This window comes from Brassica napus, chromosome C9, assembly GCF_020379485.1.
Source record: "Brassica napus cultivar Da-Ae chromosome C9, Da-Ae, whole genome shotgun sequence".
Taxonomy (NCBI): domain Eukaryota; kingdom Viridiplantae; phylum Streptophyta; class Magnoliopsida; order Brassicales; family Brassicaceae; genus Brassica; species Brassica napus.
The window spans coordinates 46,816,469-46,839,866 of record NC_063452.1 but is presented as its reverse complement, the minus strand read 5'-3'; the positions used below and the strand labels follow the sequence as shown (position 1 = coordinate 46,839,866).

Below are 23,398 nucleotides of genomic sequence, written 5' to 3'. Positions count from 1 at the left end.
TTTAAGATATTGTACTATTTAATTTTCAGTATTCATTTCAGTTATTTTTTAATACAAATATGCTCTCTTTCTTTTTTTGCATTTGCATGAGATTATATATGTGTAGTATTTTTTAATACATTTTTAAATTGTGTGTTAAAGTTTTATGTTTGATTATGGTATATCTGAATGAATTCTATCACTGATTATGAGTGTCTCTAACAATGTTTTTATTTAAAAATTTCCTTTAACCAAATACTAAAATCCCATTGTCTTTGGCTAATCTACCAAATACTAAAATCACATTTTATTTTTTGGGTTTATACTCTTGTTTTTGTTTTTCAAAATAATTTTCAAAATATTTCTCAATTTTTATTTAATTCTCAGTTTACCAACCAAAAAGAAACAAATTCATTAAAATTCACTATTTTTTTAACATTTCGTTCATCTGGGTCTAATGAAATCTAGAAAATAATCTATGTAATAATCTTTGATTGTGGTTTTTCATCATTTTCAGTTTTTCCAATTTTATGTTTAATAACCAAAAAGAGAAATATTTTCACCAAATTCACTATTTTATCTCTTTGGCATGAGTTTAATAAAATCTGAAAAATATTGTAAGTACACTTTCTCCATCCTCTTTTGTTTTCCTTGAAATATATTTATTATTAAATTATATCATCTAATTTAACTAAATTATTATTGTATAATGTGTTCTTTCATCTGGAATCATATTTGTGGATGGTTGACCCCTTAGCGCTTTCCTCCTATTGTCTAATTCATTGTTTCCCGTCAACTGGTAAAAGGGAGCCGACTTGGTGGTAGTTATGGCCATGAATCCTGCAACTAAAAGGGCCCCGTGTCATGTGACTGTTTATCAACTTCAGCACCCATAGATCAAAGCTAGCATACCGTTGGCAACATGGATGTTGATTTGGAAGCTAGGAGTCTCGAGAAGCTCTTTCAAGGGTGATGGTGGCTCATGGACTTTCCATAGTAAACATCCCTAACCAGCTCCCATTTCCCTGCTTTTGTTGTTTGAGTGATTCATGCAAAGGAATGTAATTAAAATTTTGTTACTAACGTAGAGCTGGGAAGTCAAACAAAAGATGGGTGTCAGTGTTGTCTTAAAGATAGCAGTATTTCAATATTTTACTAAATTCTGGGGAAGTTAATCTAACTTGAGATTTTGGAAGCATATGCATTGAAGGCACGAATTGGAAGCCGCGTTGCTCGTTATCGCGTGCCGTACCTAAGAAGTAAATTTAAAGTAGTCAAATTTTATACACACATCAAGTTCAGTTAATTTACCCGTTTGTTTAGGTTTCTACCGTGTCTAGTGGCAAGATCGATCTGCTATAACAATGCGGGAACCATGTGATTAGGTGAGGACCAGAAGCAAATACCGGGGTGCAGTCATTTGATACACCGCCTGTTAAGACAGTCGAGAGTTTGTATTGTTTAAGTAAGATATGTTTCAAAAATAGTTCTGTAAGTATTACTTAAGAGAAAGAGAGAGAGAGATGGTAATTTACCTTGCGCAGCTGAGTTATGATGTCTCATTGATGTGTGTTCCTCAGCATGTTTAACTGCAACAGTTTTATTGTTGTTAAAAGGTTGAATGCATGCCTGCAGCCTGCAGGGGACTGGGTTTGTGAATGAATGGGAAATTTCTCTTTTTTGGAAACACAACTAACCTTATGTTGCGTTTTAGAAGCTTGGCGTTGCGCGAAAGCATCCTGTTGGTGCGGGGGAACTTGCTCAAAGCATCTACATAGTAAGACCGTAAATTTTATGAGACGGTGGTGAAAACCATAAATTTTCTACACTGACCTGATTATTGTTTGAACTTACTCATCGCTGATATAGTAGCTTTTGTGACATTTACAACTGGAGTGCCAGTGCTGCTCAGATAGTTCTCGTATAACCACGGCCGAGTAATATCAGAACCTGCGTTGTAATGTTTTTGAAGCAAGACAAATGTAAGTGTTCTCTGAAACCCGTAAGACTAAAAAACAAAGTAGTTATGCACCTTGTTCTGTTTTTTTTTCAGAGAGAGATGAAGAGGGGCGACAGAGCAATGCAGTTTTATACTCACCAGCTTCATTATAATTTTTCACTGAGTGTGTGCCTCAGCCTGTTCACCTGGAAAAGATTTTGGTTAATTTTAATGTTCAGTGTCTGCAATGAATGGGGGTCTGGATGAAGGGAATTTGTTGTTTGTTTTGGAAACACAACTCACCTTTCATATTGAGTGTAAGAAGCTTGGATTTGCACAACCACATCATGTTCCTTCGGGCCATCTTTCTCAAAGGATCTACATAGTTAGACGTTAATTTATGATATGGATGCGAGAACCATCAAATTCTACACTGTCCTCTGTGGCGTGTGAACTAAGTGATGAGTACCTTTTGGGACATTTACAACTTGAGTGCTGCTACTGCTCAAAACGTTATTGTTTAACCATGGCCGACTGACATCACAACCTGCATGTTATGTTGGCAAAGCTAGAATAATTTAGCTGTTCTCTAGTATCCGTAAGAATCAACAACGAAGTAGAAACATACCTGGGTCTGGTTTGTCGGAGCGTGATAAAGAGGAGATTTTGTTAGACAATCTCGAACTTTAAAACTTTGGAGTCTGTTATACAGGAGCTCTGATTTGGGAAGACGAATCAGATTTGGTTGCGGCTTTCAGACGATGTTTCTATATGCTATATGTCCATCAAACCGCTGGGATTAAAGGAGGAAATCAATGGGATTTGCAGACTGCTTACGGTGATATTAATTTTCTTAGCTTTCGCTTCCTCCTCTATTGTGCCTTTCAACAAATGCATTGTGGCATGTGTTGTTGTTGTTTGCAGGAGCTGATGGTATAATCTGCAAGGCTGGAAGTAAGCATGCGATTATAAGCACGACGGGATTAAAGTTGTTTCATATAGTCCTTCAGATGTAGCGTTACATGTAGTAAGCAAGAGCTGTGAGACCACTGTTTTCTTACTTGGTTTGCAGGAGAGACCTTACTATAAGATCACTTCACTATCTTCCCCAGGAGCTTCACCAAGTGTTGGAACCATCATAGTTCCTTTTTTGGGAGTTTTGATGGTTGGTTGCAGGTCCAGGGAGAGTGTAAAAGTAAACCAAACAGAGATCATTAAACTTTGTCATTCTGATTCTATTTTACAGGAAATTTGCTAACTTTTTCATCAACGTATAAATAAAATAAAAAGATTACCTTGGCTGTGCTTCTCATGTCCATTCCAGTACCACCAATCCTGTTCTGAAAGATCGTAGACACCCCAAATTAAAAAGTAAAAAAAAAACAGAACACATAACTCTTTTCTTTGTTGTTCAAGATGAAATTATCAAGCAACAAACCAGTGAGAATGACAAAACATTGTCTTTTAAATCTGAACTACATAAAGAGAGATGAGGAAGAAAAAGTTACTGATATTTTGAGTACAAAAGCCAAGAAATGACAAAACTAATTCATATCACCAAGAAAAGAGTAGGAAGTTTCCATTTTTGGAGTTAGTAATCACCAGAGACAATACTTCTAGATTTCACAGAGATGGAGCTGTATAACGCTCGGAGCGTTGAAATTTATAGGAGGAGCCCTCCCGTCTGTTGCATATGAAGATGGTGAGGTCGATTAAATGCTATAGAGTGGGAGGCGTGGACTAAAGCTAGTTAATGAATGGATTTAAGGTATAAATCAATGGAGAAAGAAGGCGTTACAGGAAGTTCATCGAAGGAGGCTTCAGGTAAGGGAAGGGTCGGCGACGATAATCTATTTTGATATTCCTAATGGGTCTAAGCACTAAGCAATGATACGTTGGGCCTGAATAAAAAAAGAGAACAGAAGTGTATACATAACCTGGTTTGGGTTAAAAGTCAGAAATTGCAATGACCCACTTAGCGTTCGTTAACGAAAAAATTGGAGAATAATTAAAGTGTGACACGTGTCCAAAAATGCCACATCCTGAAAAATGATGTGGAGGGCTGTGAAGACAGACAAGTCTCTTTTATATATATAAGATTCACTATGTTTGTTGCAGAGAGAGAAAGCTCTTTCATTCTCATTAAATCTTAGTTTTTTTCTTTTATCTTCTTCCTTCTCTGTTTCAGTTTTGGTGAATGCAAAAGCAAGATAACAGTTAATTTCTTAAAGATAAGCCATATAAAGAACATATTTGTAAATACTAAATACCAATGTTACCTTGATTGTTGACGATTAAAACAGGAGTATATTCACATGTCATATTCAACCTGAAATTAACAATTAAAAGATTATTACTTGTATGATATTTGCATCAGTCGAAGCTTTGAACAGAGAGAAAATAAAAAATATGATGCATTGGAGAAGAAGAGATAAATGCAGTTTTAAATCTGATTATATCACTGAACGTGGTGGTGATACCGGGAGAAAAATTAGGAATGTAGTTATTTGAATTTATTATTTTTTAAAATTGGATCGAATTTTTTTTTAGGCAATTAGTTTGTTTTGATATTTATTATTATTGTTAAAGTATTCTATGTGTCAAAATCTAATTGTTAAAGTATTCTATGTGTCAAAATCTGTATTTATTTAAAGCGCAAGTCATATAATTTTTAGATTAACCAAATGATAGTGATTTATTTATTTTTATATCAAAACTATATACCATTTTAGTCACATTTGGTAGCTGGATAAAATAGAGACCAGAAATTAGGCGTGTAACATTTGAAGCAAAACATTTAGAAGGGTAAAACAATTACGGTTTACAAAAAAAATACAATTATTATGAGTTTTCCAAAAAGAGATATCTATGGAAACAACAATTTCGTTGATAATGATAACCCTTTTTTCAAAAAAAAAAAAACTTCATTGAAGTTACATTTTGGGTTTCTTCTCCATAGCTTCCTTCTTTAGTCATCACTAACCTTGAAATTCAAGGGTAAAACAAAGACAAATATATAATAGTTAGTTGAGTATATTCTGTTATAGAAAACATATTTGTAAAAAACAAACTGATTAGTATATTTACTGTTGTGAAACAATAGATTTAGAGCTGAATGTTTCTGTTCTTTCATTAATCATAAAGTGTTCCCTTACATAGGGGTTTACAAGATAAGTAAAAAGAAAAGTATCCAAAACCTAAATCCACTAGGATTAGGAAAAACTACTAATACATAATAATGAAAAGATTACAAAGAAAGAAAATCATAATCATACAAGGAAAAGAAAAACATGATATGACCGCCTCTCTTTCTCTTCAATAGGCCGGCTCTCTCTCCTCTCTCTCTCTCCTGCGGATGACCCGGTTTATGGACCGGGCCGGTTATGGACATCCATCAATTGATTTATAACACTCTCTCTTGGATGCCATAACCATACAAGGATTGTAATACGCTTAATGTTGCCTCATTAAAACCTTATCATGAAAAACCCAGTGGGACAAAAACATGATGAAGGAAAAAGAGTACAACACGTACTACTCCCCCTGATGAGAACTTCAGTGGAGGTCATTCAGCTTACGCATCCCAATCTGATGCGTGAGCTTCCTGAATGTACAGGTCGGAAGTGCTTTAGTAAATAAATCGGCCGAGTTATCACTAGACTGTACTTGGATCACTTTGACCTCTCCAGTCTTTTGCAAATCGTGGGTAAATAAGAACTTAGGCAAAATATGTTTTGTCCTGTCTCCTTTGATATAACCATCTTTGAGCTGAGCAATGCAAGCTGCATTGTCCTCAAAGATAATGGTCGGTTCTTTACACTCGACCATCCCACAATCTGATCGGATATGTTGGATCATCGATCTCAACCAAACAACCTCGCGGCTAGCCTCATGAATGGCCAATATTTCCGAATGATTGGATGATGTGGCCACGATGGTTTGTTTCATGGAACGCCATGATACGGCCGTTCCTCCATGTGTAAAAACATATCCTGTCTGTGATCGAGCTTGATGTGGATCTGATAGATATCCAGCATCAGCAAAGCCAACTAAACCATCCTTATTATGGTTAGTATAAAACAGACCCAAGTCTTTCGTTCCTTGTAGGTAACGAAGAATATGTTTGATCCCGTTCCAGTGCCTAAGGGTCGGACAGGAGCTGAACCTGGACAGGAGATTCACGGCAAAGGCTATATCAGACCGTGTATGAGTTGCCAAATACATCAAAGCTCCAATGGCACTGAGATAAGGCATTTCGGGACCAAGGACATCCTCATCGTCCATCTTGGGACGGAATGGGTCAATGTCCAGGCCGAGTGATCTCACGACCATGGGACTGGCCAGAGGATGGCAATCGGCCATATTAAACCTCTTGAGTACTTTCTCTGTGTATGCCTTCTGATGCACAAGGATACCATCACTTATGTACTTAAGCTGTAATCCCAAACAGAATTTTGTTTTCCCGATATCTTTCATCTCAAATTCTTTCTTAAGGTATTCAACGGTTTGGGAAATCTCTCCAGAGGTTCCAAGGATGTTCAGATCATCAACATACACAGCTATGATCACGAACCCTTGATTTTCGAATTTCTTTATGAAAATACATGGACTGATAGGGTCATTTCCATATCCCTCTTTTACTAGGTACTCACTGAGTCTATTGTACCACATTCGTCCGGATTGTTTCAGTCCATAAAGAGATTTTTCCAACTTAATACAATGTTGGTCTCGAGAACTCTATTTGTTTCTCAATTCTATACCCTCTGGGACTTTCATATAAATGTCATTATCCAGTGGACCATAAAGATATGCGGTTACAACATTCATTAACCGCAAATTCAGACCCTCTCTCACGGCCAGACTTATTAAAAATCTGAAGGTCGTAGCATCCACCACAGGGGAGTATGTCTCCTCATAATCTATTCCAGGTCTCTGTGAGAATCCTTGTGCAACAAGTCGGGCTTTATACCTCACGACTTCACCATTCTCATTTCTCTTCCTCACAAAGACCCATTTGTATCCCACTGGTTTAATATCATGAGGTGTTCGGATTATTGGACCAAACACACCTCTCTTTCTCAGTGATTCTAACTCCACGTTTATGGCTTCTTTCCACTTAAGCCAATCTGATCTTTGCATGCATGCATATATAGACGTGGGTTCTTGATCCACATTATCCATAAGTTCAAGTGCTACTTTATAAGCAAATAAATCATCCATGTCGACATGTTTTCTGTTCCACTGTTTTCCAGACAAGACATAATTAATTGAGATCTCATTATTATCTGCACCATCAGTACCATGAATCTTGGCGTCCCAAGAATCATTGTTTGGCACATCAGGGCCGGCCACATCAGTGGCATCAGGTCCGGCCATGTCTAAAGCCGGGTTGGTCGCGGCCACATCACGGGCTTTATCGGCCGCGGCCGTGTCTGGTATCTTATGAACCTCGGTTGCACCTTTCTTTATTTTCCGAGGGTTCTTATCTTTGGAACCTATTGGTCTACCACGTTTCACACGCTTCACACGCTGGCTAGACTCTGTAGCAACTTGATTGTGTCCCTCTTGAACATCAATTCTTATTGGTGCATTAGCAGCAGGTATGTATGACTTGGTCACACTTTTCGGGTCAGCAAAGGAATCTGGCAATTGATTAGCTAGCTTTTGTAAATGTATAATCTTTTGAACTTCAAGATCACACACTTGAGTTCGAGGATTTTGCCAAGAAATGGATGTTTGATTCCATGAAATTTCTTTTATCATTTTGCTGTTATCTCCCCCTAAGGTCGAATGTTCGGATTCATTAAAATGACAATCCGCATATATGGCCTTAAACAAATCACTCGTAGTTGGCTCAAGATATTTTAAAATCGTGGGGGAATCAAATCCGACATATATCCCCATCCTCCTTTGAGGTCCCATCTTTGTTCTCTGTGGTGGAGCTATAGGAACATAAACGGCACAGCCGAATGTCTTAAGATGAGATACGTCTGGCTCATGACCCGTAAGTAATTGTAATGGGGAATACTTATGTTCACTTGATGGCCTGATGCGTATGAGCTCGGCCGCATGCAGGACGGCGTGTCCCCATGCTGAAACCGGAAGCCTCGACCTCATGAGTAATGGTCGGGCTATAAGCTGTATGCGTTTAATAAATGACTCGGCCAAGCCGTTTTGTGTATGTACATGTGCCACGGAGTGTTCCACACTTACCCCCATGGACATACAGTAGTCATTAAACGCTTGGGAAGTGAACTCACCAGCATTATCAAGACGTATAGTCTTTAATGGAAAATCTGGAAAGTGTGCTCGTGATCGAATTATCTGAGCAAGCAACCTGGCAAAGGCCAAGTTCCTGGTCGACAGGAGACAGACATGCGACCATCTAGTGGACGCATCTATGAGAACCATGAAATATCGAAATGTTCCACTAGGTGGGTGAATTGGTCCACAGATGTCTCCTTGAATTCTTTCCAGAAAGTTTATAGTCTCTTTAGTGACTTTAACTGGTGATGACCTAGAAATGAGTTTCCCTTGGGAACAAGCAACACAAGATAGGTGCTTAGGGATGACTCGTTTCTCTTTAAGGGAATGACCGTTCGAGTTCATAATCAGCTTACGCATCATGGACGACCCAGGATGACTCAGCCGGTCGTGCCACAAAGTGAAGTTATCGATTGCCTCTTTATTAAAAATGACATTAGCTTCGATCATCCTGACTTTAGTGTGATAAAGACCAGTTGATAGTGCGGGGATGCATTCTAAGACTTTCTTATTGCCATGGACGAGTTCAAAGATTTGAAGAGATTCTTTGTTTCCCTCGCCCTTGGTTTCGATATGAAATCCATTCATTCGAATGTCTTTAAAGCTTAGTAAACTTCTCTTAGATTTGGGTGAATACAAGGCATCTGATATCTCAAGATGTGTACCCATAGGCAACAGGATATTTGTCTGCATGTGCCCCTCTATGAGGCTAGCAATACCTGCAATGGTTGAGATGTTGGCGTTTTTAAGAGTTAGATTTATGAAGTATCTCTTATCTTTAAGAATCGTGTGGCTTGAGCCACTGTCCACAACGAGTACATCCTTGTTCTCGTTCATCTCTTTTGTTTGCAGATTGTAGAAACCGGACCACCAAGAGAACCTCGAACGGACGCGAGCTGGAACGGGCTGGAACGATCGCGTGCTGAGGCTGGCCGCGTCTGGTCGGGAACACGAGCAGTCTGTCTCCTATCGGGTTCGGTTCGTCGGATCGTGAGCGCTTCTCGCGAATGGGCTGAGGCTGAACGTCTGATCGGGATCGGACGGTATGCTTCAGTCGGGTAACGTTTAGGGGCTGAGCTAATCGGATGGACACAAGCCGGAACGCGAACAAGAACGGATTAGGGTTCGTCGGGTTAGGGTTTAAGGTCGCCGGCTGGGTTTTAGGTTTAGGGGTTTTTCGATTTAGGGTTTTTGGCTCAGAGTGTTTCAGAGACTCGTGCTGATAACGTGCTGTGAAACAATATATTTAGAGCTGAATGTTTCTGTTCTTTCATTAATCATAAAGTGTTCCCTTATATAGGGGTTTACAAGATAAGTAAAAAGAAAAGTATTCAAAACCTAAATCCACTAGGATTAGGAAAAACTACTAATACATAATAATAGAAAGATTACAAAGAAAAGAAATCCTAATCATACAAGGAAAAGAAAAACATGATATGGCCACCTCTCTCTCTCTCTTCAATAGGCCGGCTCTCTCTCTCTCTTCAATAGGCCGGCTCTCTCTCTCCTCTCTCTCTCTCCTGCGGATGACCCGGTTTGTGGACCGGACCGGTTATTGACATCCATCAATTGATTTATAACATTTACCTCTTTAATGAAACATTTTGGTCATTTTAAACCTTAGAGTCTATATTTGTGACAGAAACATTTTTTGTGCAATCTTAGCGTATTTCCCTCGTTAAATATTTCAACTTTTTATTCTTCAAATTATAGTTTTAACTTTACAACAACAAAAACTAAAAGTGAAAAAGAGGTACTCGGTACCTTGTAAGATTTCCATTTGCCATTCAATAAAACAAATGAATCGTTTAACCGGGAAGGACTTGCTTGAATCGTAGCTTCTACTCACAGCGGGAATTCTTTCTGCAAGAGATCGAGATTCCTTGACTCACAAGCTTCAATCATGTCTTGCCTCGGGGCACAGCTGCAAAAAGTTAAGCAAAAGTAGGAAAAGAAAATCAACGGACATTGGTGGATTGAATGGATTTTTCTTCTTCTTCTTCACAAGCTACAAGGGATGTACCTTAACGAGATCCTCAAGTATTGCCATGCGTTATCGGCTTTAGGATTCATCGAAAGGGCACGCACATAATAAGGGATTGACTCTTTGTACAACCCCTGTTACAATTAGAAACGCACAATAGCATACCAACATTAAGTTAGTTCCAGTGCAAAACAATCAGATACTTGCTTTTAACACGAACTCTAACCTGGTTTGCGTAACTGATTCCCATGTTTGCCCAAGCACGAACGTAGTTAGGTTTTAAATCTAGAGCCTGCCCGTACCAAAAAAAAAAAACAGAACACGACAGTCAGAAAGAAGCAGAAACAATGATACTTGGAGAAATGTTGATATCTGTGCATCGAACAGTTAACCTGTTGATAAGCAGATATGGCATCGGCGCTCTGGACACTATTGGCTTGTGTAGCTCCAAGCTTATTCCAAAACGAATAATCGTTTGGTTTTAATTGTAACGCTGTCTGGAAGGAAGTCATAGCTCTATCGAATTCCCTTGACAGATTGAAGAGAACACCCAACACTATATGCACATCAGCGTCCTCGGGGTTCATCTGAGAAGCTTCAGTGAATAATCTAGCAATCTGTTTATACACAGAGAAGGAATAAAGTTTCAATACAAGTATGAGGTGAGATTTAGATTTTACAAGAGGAAGAGAGCTTACATCAGCATGGTATAGGGAATCAGCAAGCTCTGGAGGCGCGATTGCTCCATACTTGGGGTGATTCCGCAGCCATCCGTATAAATATTTCAAAGCAGTTGCTTGCTCCAACTCTGTAATTACAGAGGATAAGATATTAGTCACCTAACTGATTACCAAAAATGTATAGCCATATTGAGCAACAAGATAATGTCATAAAAACAAGGCACTGACCATTGGTATGGCTCACACCAAGCGCAAGAAGCACCTCTAGATTTGAGTGATCGGCCTCATGTGCCCGCATCATTGCAGCTATTGCCTGCATCCACAATATTGAAAGATGTTAGCAATCTCTTTGTGTTTTTATAAGTCGAGTGTAATCTGAGTAACCTGTTGATCATCATCGTTCTCTGCGTGCGTGACCCCAAGTAATCTCCAACCTTCAGCATTCTCAGGATTTTTCATAACCTCAGCTTCCAGTGCAAGCGCTGCTTCACTCAGGAGTCCTTTGCGAAACAATTCCTGCCCTTCTTTCATAGGATCAGGGTGGCCCACATAAGGATTCATGTCAGAGAAGACGTAGACACCACTCGCTTGTTTTTCAGCATTTCTTTCAGTCAGAAACCTGGCGAGGCAGAGACTTTTATTAGATGGATTTTAAAAGTCGAAAATGCATGTTAGTAAAACATTGTTCATGTCTTCAATGAAGGTAAAAACTAGAAGGTAATCAAATATAATCCCTTGACTAACCAGGCAAAGCATCACTGTAAAAATAAAACCTGAAATTTAGTGATAGAAAAGAAGAGCATAGTTGCAAATTTTTCGCCTAAGGAACCAGAGAAAATTGCATAGGAGAAATGTAACAAAAGAGTTTAAATGATTAAGGAATGGAACTGGACATACTCATCATAAGCATTTGCCCATGCATCAGCTGAGTTCTCACCCAGGGGCCCTTCAGCAAATTCATCAACCCAGTCATCAACATTCAACTTCGAAAACTCATTAACCCATTGGTCCTCTGCCGATTCTTGCTGTCCTCTCCCGGAAGCAAACTCATCAGCCCACTGCTCTGGTCCATGTGAAAGCTACACACACACACCAAATCAAAAAAAAAGCTTACAGTAGATTCACGAAGATGCTTCTTATCGAAAAGAAAAAGACGATATGTTGTCACTAAACTTTCTACCATGTCAAAGATTTCATATTGTGTAAGTATAAGGAACCATTTCACTGAAAAAATGTGGACAGAAAATGCAGGAGATTCACTACAATAGCTAAACCTATCATCAGATGCTTCAACTGCGAAATAAAGGCTATGCAAGAAAGGCATAACATTAAATCAATTTGCACAAGCATGCTATCAGTAGCGAGTGAGACCCTAAAGCGAAAACATACTTTATTAATCAGCACATACATACTTTCTCATTTCCAAACTGATCAGCCCAACTTGGCGGCCCCAAATACTGCTGTTCATATTCAGTAGCCCATTCCCCAGGGGCTGATCCTGGTTTGACCTGATTCTCATCAATGATGAGCTCACCGCGGCTCATCTTTGAAACAAACTGGAGGAATTTTGAATTCTGCATTCACCAAGCATTTTGCCAAAGTTTTAGATAAATCTCAAGAAAACAGCTGAGCAAATTGGAATTTACAATTTTGTGATAAAATTTCGGAGATCTTCAAACTCTAGGTCACAAATCAACACATCAGCCCAAAAGAAACATTTATCATGTGCAGTACAAGTTCTCAGCAATGGAAATAAGGGAACAGAACAGCCTATAGAAAAAGTCAAAAAGATAACTCGTCCAACAATACAGTTGACTGCATATTTATTTACTGAAACTAGGATCAAAGGCCTTTTAAAAAATGAAGGAGTTTACTGTGAAAGCAAATGTCTATTAAAGGGAGGTTACACCAACCTGAAATTTAGGATTGCCATCCTGAGAGAGTGTATGGGCAAGCTTACGAGTCTGCTCCATTGCAGCTAAATTTTGCATATCCATATTTCTCATCTGGTTTGACATCAATTGAGATTGACCCTACGAAAAAAAAAAAGAATGAAAAAAGCTTAGACGCCAACGATTTTCAGAAAACTTGAAAAATTTATATCAGAAAGCTAAAGGCTGTTGGCCAATTAAATACGAGTTAAACCCTGATGACTGTTTACATCACAAAAAGACACAACAGATTCAGGCTTTTGAACAACTATGCTCTGGGAACTAGGGAATCAAAGACTATACTCAACCTAAAGTATATGTCCTAGAAATTCTAACATACTAAATGAAAGCTTGTCAAACATGTGTCTCGGATGGACATTCGAATAGAGTATATCAAACAACTGAAGGGAAAAGTATCTACCAATATACCTGCTCAAACTCGGTGGCCCACCCATTCACACCATGTTGTTGCTCAAAAGACTGGACCCATCCGTCAGGACCACCATGATCCATTCCGTGCTGGTTAAATTCGGCCGCCCAACCATCCGCAGGATGAAAACCAGGTTTCGTGACAGCTTGAGACTCATTCCAATAATTATGTAGCTCTCGAAACCTCCCGGGAATATGACCTCTGGCTTGAATGCCATCATCAATTTCCAAAGATGACAATAATGCGTTTACCTATAAAACAACATATAACAATTAATTCATCCAACGACACAGAGAGAAGAAGCTGCAAACAAACAAACAAACAAAAACGAGAACATAAAAGGCTTAGGCATATCAGAAACATACACGGCTTAAACCCAAATTGAAAGCATATAACACAATGATACTGCTACATAAAACTATCAGACAAACAGCAAACCTGAGAATTGATGAATTCCTCTCCCCTATCGGCAAAAAAATGGCCGGCCATTATGCTACTACGATCACGTATGCATTGTTTGTCACTTTGCGACAACCCCAGCACAGGGACAGGTGCTGGACGAAAGGGAATGCCACCACGACTACTCTCAACAAATGAGTGCAGAAAGTTTGACAAGACTCTTTGTGGGGGTCCTGCAATGGAAAAAGAAAATTCAAGCAAGCAAAAGAGAACGCATTGGTGAAGAAGTTGCTTCAACTATGGCCGAGCTACTTATTTCATGTAGCTATACTACTTTTAACACTTTCACTCCTTTTGTTCCAACAAAACTAATGCTGTTTACTTGGCAATTGAAGAAGTTACAATTTATTCAATTTATAAAACCACTAATATGTCTATCCCCTTTGTACCCAGCTCTAAATACAAGTGGCAGAGTGAAATTTAGATCACAAACCCTCAAATGTAGGATGGACTGGCTCATACATAGGTCCCATTGGAGGCATAGGTCCACCACGCTGTACTTCATCCATTCTGCTCTACAGAGCTAAAGCCACGGAAGAACTCTGCCCCCTGATGAAATAATTAGCAGACCAATCAGTTATCACAAAGGATATGTAATCAGAATCAATACCACCATTGTGAAAAATCAAAACTTTACACAGCATTAACCTGAGCACCAGGTTGCAGAAGAGGCTGATCTAACTCAGAACCAGGAAGTGAGCTTAGGTGTTGGTCTTGAGAGTAAAACTGTGGCCCAGGACCTGCGCGGGTGGCATTAGGTATCTCCCTGAGCCTTTCCTGCCCACCAAACCATCAATAAAAATTGACAATTTTAAGGAAACAATCAGAAGATGCCACAAGTTTGTGACACGACATAAGAGAATAACTACATATTGTAATTACAAAACCCAGCCCCACGATGAGGAATGCTAACCTGGGTTTTGGAAGAGGAACCAAGAAGAGCGTTGGTGAGAGCTCCGAGAGGGTTGGAAGTAGAAGAAGAAGAAGAAGAGCCGGGAACAGCGCAGGCGGCTCCGCCGTTAACAAGGTCTCTCATAGCCATGTTTTTAACTCCGTCGTAGTTATTATTGGCTCCTTCGCCTGCTGGAATTGATCATTACCTTCCAAATCCCAATCTATACTTCTCGTGGCCGTGTTTTATTTTTGTATTTAAATTTATGAGATTAAATATGCTTTTCAACATCCAGATTGGTTTATTTTTCACCCCAACAAATATTAATTTTAATATTGCATGATTTTTTTTTCTTTTTTTTTTTTCAAAAAATATTGCATGATTTTTTAGTGGTCGTACATGTTTGTAAATGAAAGATGTATTAACATTTCTTTATTAGTTTGTAGTCTTATAGTTATATTATATTTTTAATCATCTAAATTTTTAGAATACTAATACAATATTACATGAATTTCTTGATTGTAAATCCTACTAAAAAATACAATATAAATGTAGGACTTATTATTTCTAAATATATATCGTCTTATCTTTTTATATCATCAAATTACTACATAAACTTAAAAAAAATATCAATTCAATATTGAATGTATTCTAAATGCAGAATATATTATTTTATATTAAAATATCATATATTTTTTTTACTATTGAGTGTATTTGGAGACAAATACATATCAGTTTAAAATTATATATTGTATGTAATATTGGGTTGTTTGTCAACTGGTGTAAGTTTTTTTTAGTTTAATTTCTCTTTTTAGATTTGAATTAAATAAACTTTGTGAATAAAAACATCAAAAAGGTTAAATTATCTGTTTTGAGAGGTAAAAGATATGCAAGAAAAAATCACAAAATTGAATTTTCTTTTAATATATAATAGAATTTATAAAAATTGATTGGGAGAATATAATTACAAATTTAATTAGTAGTATAGTAACATGAACTTGAAATCTTCAACTTATGTTTTATCTCTCATCGTAGAATTGTTAATTGTTATATTATCGAACCTTTTAAAATCCAAGCTGGACCACATTTTCACCGCTTGTTAGATCTCATCATGACATCATCCCAGGCTTTCCAAGGTAGACCTTCAAATGTGTTATCTAATCAAATATTCTATCTATCTTTTAAAAAGTGTTGCTTGACATTTAACTAATAATAATATTGAGCAAATTAGGGAAATATACTAAAAGAAGTCGAATACCATAGAAAGGGAGAGAAATGGTAATATTGGGGGGGGGGGGAATTAAGAGAAATAGGGTATAGGGTACAAATATAGGAAACATGGTAGGTAGGAAGTACAAATACTCTAATATTTAAGATAAATAAAAATATTTATAAATGTATAAGTTCTAATTAATATTAAATTAAAAATAATTATAATTTTGCATTGAAATTATAAAATAACACTTTTTGTGTAACTAAATAATAAAAAATATATTAGAATAACACTTTTTAAGAAACAGAGAAATTACATAGATTTTAAAAATTAAAATGACCATATTGAGTTAACAACCCAACCAAGTTACTTGACTCAACTTATCCCCTAACACCATAAATAAACTTTACATTCTCAAGGCAACCGACATGTTTAACAGGATTGATCATGTTTCTTTATCAATAATGTTATGTTGCTTCACACCCTCCTAATTTAGACACACAATAGCTGCAGCATGGAGATTCAAGCTCCTTGGTATCTTTCTATTCTGCATGAAACAATGATATTATTTTTTTCCTTTGTTATAGTTAATCCATCAACAAGAATACATGGATTACCTTAAAATCTAAAACTTGCCTCAACATCGTGAAACACACCGGTTCCATCCTCAAGTCCAACCAGCTGTGGATTTACCCTCAGAATGCCAACATAAAGAAGCAACAGAGGGTCCTATAAGCCAAAAGGGGAAAATTATTGCCAAGATTTTAAGAACTGAATATTCCTATTTCACATTGTATTTGACTTTTAGTTTCATGCAAAAATAAATAAAGAGATCTTATCAGGCAAAATAGTTCACAACTTCTACCAATGGTAGAGGTCGAGCAAAACCTCCCAGTAATCTTACATAGATTGAACAGCGTGAAGCATTGAAAAACATGAATTCATCTCTAAATTCCTTTTACCCTCATCCCTTTCCATTCCTGAAAGTTAGATGTTTTACAAAGTAAATAATGATTAGGAAAATTAGAATTTTGTAGAGGTATCAGATTTTTTGGTGATACTATGAAACATTACGTCATCGGCAAAAGTAATGTGAAGCGTCATGGTTACACAGAACCGATGCTAGATTGATTCAGTAATGAAGCTCTAGGGGTAACTAAGGGAATTACTTAATGGGCCAATTAGACCAGAAAAAAAAGCTAAGCTCATGACCACGTTTGTTTTAGGAGAAATACCTAATTCCTAGATAATTGAGATCCCACTGAAGTCCATTTTGTTTCACGAAATCAACTCAACTAACGCGGAAGGAGGTGATGAGGTGGCGTAATGAAAGAGAAGCAAAGATGACATGGCGCATTCAGAAGACTATCGACAATAATTCCAGTTTCAACACTCTCCTTTTGATCTTTTAACCTTTATACATTATTATCTTCTATTTCTTACTTCTGATCATTCAATGAACAATCAGTTTTTAGACATTAGAACGGTTTGTTTAATAAAAATCAATACCCTATTTTACTAATTAATAATTATTTTCTATATACAAATTAAATAAACATAATTTTTATTTATTTGTAATTTGAAATAATAAAGTTTTGTATAGTAAATAAATAATTATATATTTTATAATAAAATAATTGGTTTTAAATAATTAGAAGGATATGAAAATATCAAAAATTTCAACATGTTAGAATATAAATAATTGGGTTTTCTCTTATTTAACATGTTGAATATTTTCAACACCAAATAATCAACATAATCAAATTTTATTTTTCAACAACATCATTTTAATAATATAAAATTAAATCTTTTATTCAATACCCCCATTTTAAATGGTCGAAGGGAGGATGGTGTAGCTTTATTAGTTAAGATGTTTGATATTTTAATGAATTCTGCATGTGTCTACAATATTATACATATATGATATAGAATCAAAACTCAAATACCAGTTAGATGTATAATTAAACTAAGAAAATAGTTTTCTTCTAGAAACATCATTAAATTAACATAGTAAATATAAAGATCTATCTTTATAAAATAAAAAATACTGGAAAGTTGAGATTTTATCTTCAAAATGATGAAAAAAATTAAAAGACAAGAATTGACCGTGGAAAAAAAATACAATTTTCTTAATTCATAATTACAAAAGTTTGATACACTATAAATATAGAGAAAATAAATTAAGTAATTTTTACTTTCTTTTTTGTTTTGTAACATTTGTACTGAGAAATTTTTATATTCAAATATTATCTATATAAGTCATATATCTTTTATACCTATATAAGTTATGTATCTGTTATACACATAGTCATTGTTTACCTTTCTGTAATATATATATATGTATTTATTTTTTTATTGTTAAAGTTCAACTTTTTCATAAGAGGTGTTATACGGTGAGAAGATTTTTAGAACTAGTGTTTTTTGTTTGGAATTCGAATATGGTGGGTTGCTTCTGGTCAAAGAGATCACCACCAGTATATAATTCAAATAGGTACAGTGACTTATATCTCTACATTTTATGTAATTTGAATAAGAGTTTTTTAATACTCTTCTTGCATACTAACTGGCACACTTTTTCTCCCTTGAAAATTTTTCTAGTGTTGTTGTCAATGCTGAATTGAAGATCGGGATGCATTGTAAGAACTGCGCAAAACGTGTCAGAGAAGTAGTTTTCTACTTGAATGGCAAGAAATAAGATTTTTTGTTCACAATATATATTTACTCATTTGATGGTAATTATATAGCATTGACGTTATAATAATCGCTTTATTGATATGTTATAATATATTAGGAGTTCGACAATGTGATGTGGATCTGGATACTCAAAAGGTTATGGTCGCTGGTGATTTTAATTTAGATGAGGTGGTGGAAACTGTTAAGAGAAAACTTGGTAAAAGAGTAGAAGTTTTGACATCGACTAAGAAATCTGATGTAGTTTCAAATGAAGATGGTGAATCTGAAATAGTTCCAGAGAAAAATGAAGAAGCTGAAATAGTTCTGGTCCTGGCGAAGAATGAAGAATCTGAAATAATTCCAGAGAAGAATGAAGAAGTTGAAATAGTTCCAGAGAAAAATGAAGAACCTGAAATAGTTCTAGAGAAGAATGAAGAATCTAATATAGTCCCTCAAAAGGAAGCAAATCCTAATGGATGCACTATCCAGTAAATCTAGTCGAAACCATAAAGAACTTGGCATGGTGATATGGAACTTGTCGATCTTGAGAAAGTTTAAGTGTTTGATTCACCGTGTTATATATAATAAGACAAATGGAACATGATTTCTTTTTTATTACTTCTTTAGTATTTTTTTATTAATGATGCAATTAGAAGATTTCATTGTCAGTATAGTGTGATTTAGTTTGAGTAGACAGAAAAGTCATCATCATTAAAAAGCATTCTAAAAAAAGTGTGGTAAGAATATCATATAAGAAATTGGTCTAATAAAAATCTAATCCAACAAGTAACAAATCCTGGTGAGAGAGAGAGAGAGAAAAGTAAAAACTCAGAGGGGTGCGGCGGTCGGCCGGCGCGTGAGCGTCCGTGCCGCCGCCGGAACCCGTTTTCTTTTAGAAATAATGATAAGTTTCTTGCCTTCTCCTCGCCTCCTCTGGTTTCCGTCTGTCTGAGCTCTGGTCAGCCACCATCCGGTGTGGTTTTTTGGACCTGGAGTCACGATGCGGTTGCGGAAAAGATGGCGGGGTTAAGACTTTAGTAGATCGAGTAATATTTCCGGGAGATGGAGGCTACCACAGATCCGTCGCCGCCGGCCTTTTGTCTCCGTGGCGGGGAAGCTTCTTCAGTTCCGCCGTCATCGGCTATGGTTTCCGGGGGCTGAAGGCTTCCACAGCCTTGCGTCGCCGGCTTTAGGTCCCTTGTCTTTTAGGGTTTAGTTTTATCTCGGTTTTATTATGATTCGGTTGTTTGTGGTTCGTCGGAGGAGAGGGAAGTTCTCCGGCGGAAAGAGTGGCGATGCATGCGACGCTTCTTCTTGGGGGTCTGCGGCGAACGGTGTTGGATGAGATCTCGCCTCGGCGATTGATTCTCTCCGGTTTTTAGAGACCCAAAGATGGTTGAGGAGAAGATTGACGGAGCTTTTGAGTTCCGGGGTGGTCGGCAGATCAGATGTTTCGATCTCCGGCGAAAACGAGAAGCGGTGGTGACACGATGTCCTCGCAACACATGTACCCTCGACGGCGAGGATGGCAACACGTGTCCAAGCAGCAGAGAGGTTGATCTGCGAGGCGGCGAAGTCAATCGCGTGAAGGGTCTAGGGTTTTCCTCAAGTTGGCCAAGAGGGTTTGGCCCAATTGAGAAACGAGTTTGCCCCTTTGGTGCAGTTGGGCTTTTGTATGTTCGTAATTTGGTACTGGGCTTGGCCCGTTTTTTTAATACTAAAAACATTTCGACGGAAAAAAAAAAAAATATCATATAAGAAATTATGACATATAGTAGATAATGTGAGAATGGTCAGCAATCATTAAAGATGGGTTATTTTAATTCGATGAGTTATTATTAAAATTGAAGCACAAATGTAGATTTGTCTATACCAAATATGAATTTAGAGGTAAGAGCTAATTTGTGACTACCAAAACTATCAAGGGGGTTACACCAAATGTGAGATCAGTTGCTCCTAGTATTTATGTCATTGTATTAGATATTTTGATTTCTCAATTAAATAAACCCGTGTAAGTGGGCTAGTGGTAGGACGATGTCCGGCTGAGGGCTAGTGTGATGCTATGATGCCCAATACTCCGGCTTCGAATCCCTGCGGCTGCAAACAATTACACGGGCCACCGGGGCTTTCACATTCTCTCTCCGGGGATGGTAGTGGGCTTGCCCACTCGAACTACCATTTTTTTTTTTTTCTCAATTAAATAGATCTATGAGTGTAACTGAAGAGGGAGATGGACGATACATAGATAAAGAGAGGTGAAGAGACAATTGCATTTCAAAGAAAATAGAGAATTGGTAGAGAAGAAGAGACTTAGTAGAGATGACATGGCAACATGCCAGAAATCTGATTGAATGAAATATTTTTGTCCAATGTGGACAAGTGAAAGACATCTAAATTAGTCCATTTTATTTAGTATAGATTTGAAATTGTATGACTTTGACAACCCTCTTGAATGGGATCAGAAAAACAGTTTTATATAAATTATGATGAGTAATTTCAAATATTTTTTTAAAAAAAAATTCAGATATTTTTTAACGTTGACGTCTTTTTAGAATAAATGGCTTGTTGGATCCACAATCCGGATCAACAACATACAAAGAGACATATAATATTAAAGAAAAAGTTAAATAAAAATGTCGGCAAGTACTATAAAAGCTTCGGCTATAAATCTTATTATATAAAACTTGGTTTTTCAAAGTTGCTAATTAACATAATCGCGGCATATGTCAATTAATTTATTAAGATTCTGACATGTGTCAAAAATATGTTACAATTCTCTTTTATTATGATTTAAAAATATTTAGAAAAATATAATTTTAAAAGATTATGTAATATTAATTTCTTTTTCTAAAATCCTATAAAACTGTAAAATAATATTTGATAGTTGTTTTTCTTTTTTATATAAAAATTTCTAAACAAAATAAATTTGTATAATATTTTTAAGTCCTAACCAAAAGAGAATTGTAAAAATTTATTTGATAATATTTTTAAGAGAGTGTTTGATGATGAATATGATACTAAAAATTATTTAGGTAACAAAAGAAGTGTAAAAATTAGTATTGATACGAATGGTAAAAATAGAAATTTTAAAAATATTTATTAATAACTAAAATAATTATTTTATAGCAATATATTTTTTCCTGAAATTCTAAACAGAAAATAATTGTAATAGGTTATATGACAATAATTTACCTTTTCTAAAATCTTAAACAAATTGTAAAAGAGTATTTATAAAATAGAATGTTTTCCTTTTTTTAAAATCCTAGCAAAATAAAAATTTTAAGACTTATTTAATAAAACATTAAATTAGTAGATAAGAATACGTATAATGTTGTCATTGATTCGATTGTTGTATTTAACTTTCATTTCTTTTTACTTTTCATTTTTTATTTCGGATTGTGTTCAATTTAAATGTTTATGTATGGTATTTTCTCTAATCCTTAGTATACCGTTTATAACAACTCATCTATGCACCATGATTATAAAATAAAAATATTAACTTGAACTTATGTGTGAAAACGAGTTTTAATTATAAAATAAATTTCAAACAACATATGCAAAAAACAATCATAATACTATAATAAAATGATTTATTATTTTATGGTTTTTATTAAATTAAAACATCAAACAAAACCCGTTGCAACGGAGTTGGAAAGGGTCCTTCTGTATAAGAGAAAGGTCCAGAGAGAGAAAGTAGATCCGATCTTGGGTCCGGCGTATGACCGGCGCGTGAGCGAGCGTGCCGTCGCTGGAACCCTTCGCTTTACCGTTGAGAAAACTCCCCTGCTTCTCCCTCGCCTCCTTTCCCTATCGCCTTGTCGGAGCTCTGGTCCAGGCCTCATCTGTCGTCGTCACCTCGGGGAGTGAACCGACATCATTGGTGGCGCTGCGTCTGGAGTAACGACGCGATCGTGTGAAGGGTGGGTGTGGTGAAGTCGGTTTGTTAGATTAGGTTTCGATTCCGGGAGGTAGAGGCATCTAAAGCTCCATCGCCGCCGGCCTTGTTTCCGGGAAGTGGAGGCTTCCTCAGCTCTGCTTTCGCCGGCTTTAGTCTCCGGGGGGTGAAGGTGTTTTTTGCCTTGCGTCGCCGGCTCTTGGTCCCCTATTTCCGTTTTAGGGTTTTTTATCTTTGTTTTGGCGGTTTCGGGTTGGTTTTGATGGAGGAGCTCTCGTCGGAGGATGATTGACACTCTCCGGTGGTTTATGGTGATGGTTTGTGCGAAATCTTCTTCTCGGTGTTGGTGATTAATGGTGGCGGGTGAGATCTCGTCCTTGCGATTGATGCTCTCCGATAATAGAAGCACCTGATTTGAAGGCGTTTGCGGTGATGATGGGGTGGAGCTGACGAGCTCTGATGTGTCCCGGTGGATCGATCGATGGATGTTTCACAGGGGGTGGCTTGAAGGGGGGCGACGTCGTGGCTCGAAGCGATGGTTCACGGATACGGCGGCGTCCTTTTCGGTTTCTAGGGTTTTTTTAGTTGGGCTTGTGGGCCTTGTGTGTGTGTTTTAAGTTTGCCTTTACCGATGGGCTTTGTATCTGTTGAGTTTGTCTCATTAATTAAAGAAATTATTGATGGCAAAAAAAAAAAAACCTGTTGCAACGCAACGAACTCATATCTTGTAAAAGATAAACTTGACGTCCCAGGATGTCACTAATATGCAGTGCTACTGCAGTCGCAGCAATGTTACTATCCAGTAAAACATGTCAAGGCTCCATTTCTCAATATTAAGGAGCAAAGCATAGATTGCAGTGGCGAGATAAATTGTGGGGACCAAAGAAGAGGACAAAATTTCTATACTCAAGACATATGATGCCTCAAAAACTTATTGCAACTCACAACACCAAACCTACAAGAGGACAATGCATGTGGTACAAAGAAGTGAAACAACCACGCACACCGGTAGAGACTATGGTAATGCATCAAAAACCGACCAAAAAATTGTCAACCATA

The 23,398-nt window shown here is 36.9% G+C and overlaps 1 protein-coding gene, 1 long non-coding RNA gene and 1 pseudogene across 6 annotated transcripts; 1 reads left to right on the top strand and 2 right to left on the bottom strand.

The window, feature by feature from the left end:
* Nucleotides 1-533: 533 nt before the first annotated feature.
* Nucleotides 534-3,797, bottom strand: LOC106418560. Of its 5 annotated transcripts, none has more exons than XR_001283697.3 (14): nucleotides 3,717-3,797; nucleotides 3,521-3,602; nucleotides 2,980-3,258; nucleotides 2,547-2,866; nucleotides 2,388-2,465; nucleotides 2,222-2,296; nucleotides 2,012-2,124; nucleotides 1,834-1,929; nucleotides 1,677-1,749; nucleotides 1,515-1,568; nucleotides 1,311-1,411; nucleotides 1,161-1,231; nucleotides 892-1,069; nucleotides 534-825 (listed from the first exon to the last, which is right to left on the bottom strand). It is a non-coding gene; the product is annotated as an uncharacterized LOC106418560 (long non-coding RNA). The 5 variants fall into 5 exon arrangements; XR_002662181.2 differs by having other exon boundaries at nucleotides 3,533-3,602; nucleotides 3,717-3,731; XR_002662179.2 differs by having other exon boundaries at nucleotides 3,521-3,795.
* A 6,060-nt stretch (nucleotides 3,798-9,857) lies between these two features.
* On the bottom strand, nucleotides 9,858-14,820 carry LOC106418559 (annotated as a pseudogene).
* A 3,389-nt stretch (nucleotides 14,821-18,209) lies between these two features.
* LOC111212987 (heavy metal-associated isoprenylated plant protein 17-like) lies at nucleotides 18,210-18,936 on the top strand. Its single transcript, XM_022714642.1, has 3 exons — nucleotides 18,210-18,262; nucleotides 18,370-18,455; nucleotides 18,563-18,936. Exons 1-3 carry the CDS (start codon nucleotides 18,210-18,212, stop codon nucleotides 18,934-18,936), a joined length of 513 nt encoding a protein of 170 aa, XP_022570363.1.
* Nucleotides 18,937-23,398: the final 4,462 nt, after the last annotated feature.

Bases quoted from the DNA above. Each gene is read 5' to 3' on its own strand.
- LOC111212987 (XM_022714642.1), top strand. From the start codon at position 18,210: ATGGTGGGTTGCTTCTGGTCAAAGAGATCACCACCAGTATATAATTCA. The intron at 18,263-18,369 runs GTACAGTGACTT...AAATTTTTCTAG, and splicing joins CCAGTATATAATTCAAATAG to TGTTGTTGTCAATGCTGAAT. The intron at 18,456-18,562 runs GCAAGAAATAAG...ATAATATATTAG, and splicing joins AGTAGTTTTCTACTTGAATG to GAGTTCGACAATGTGATGTG.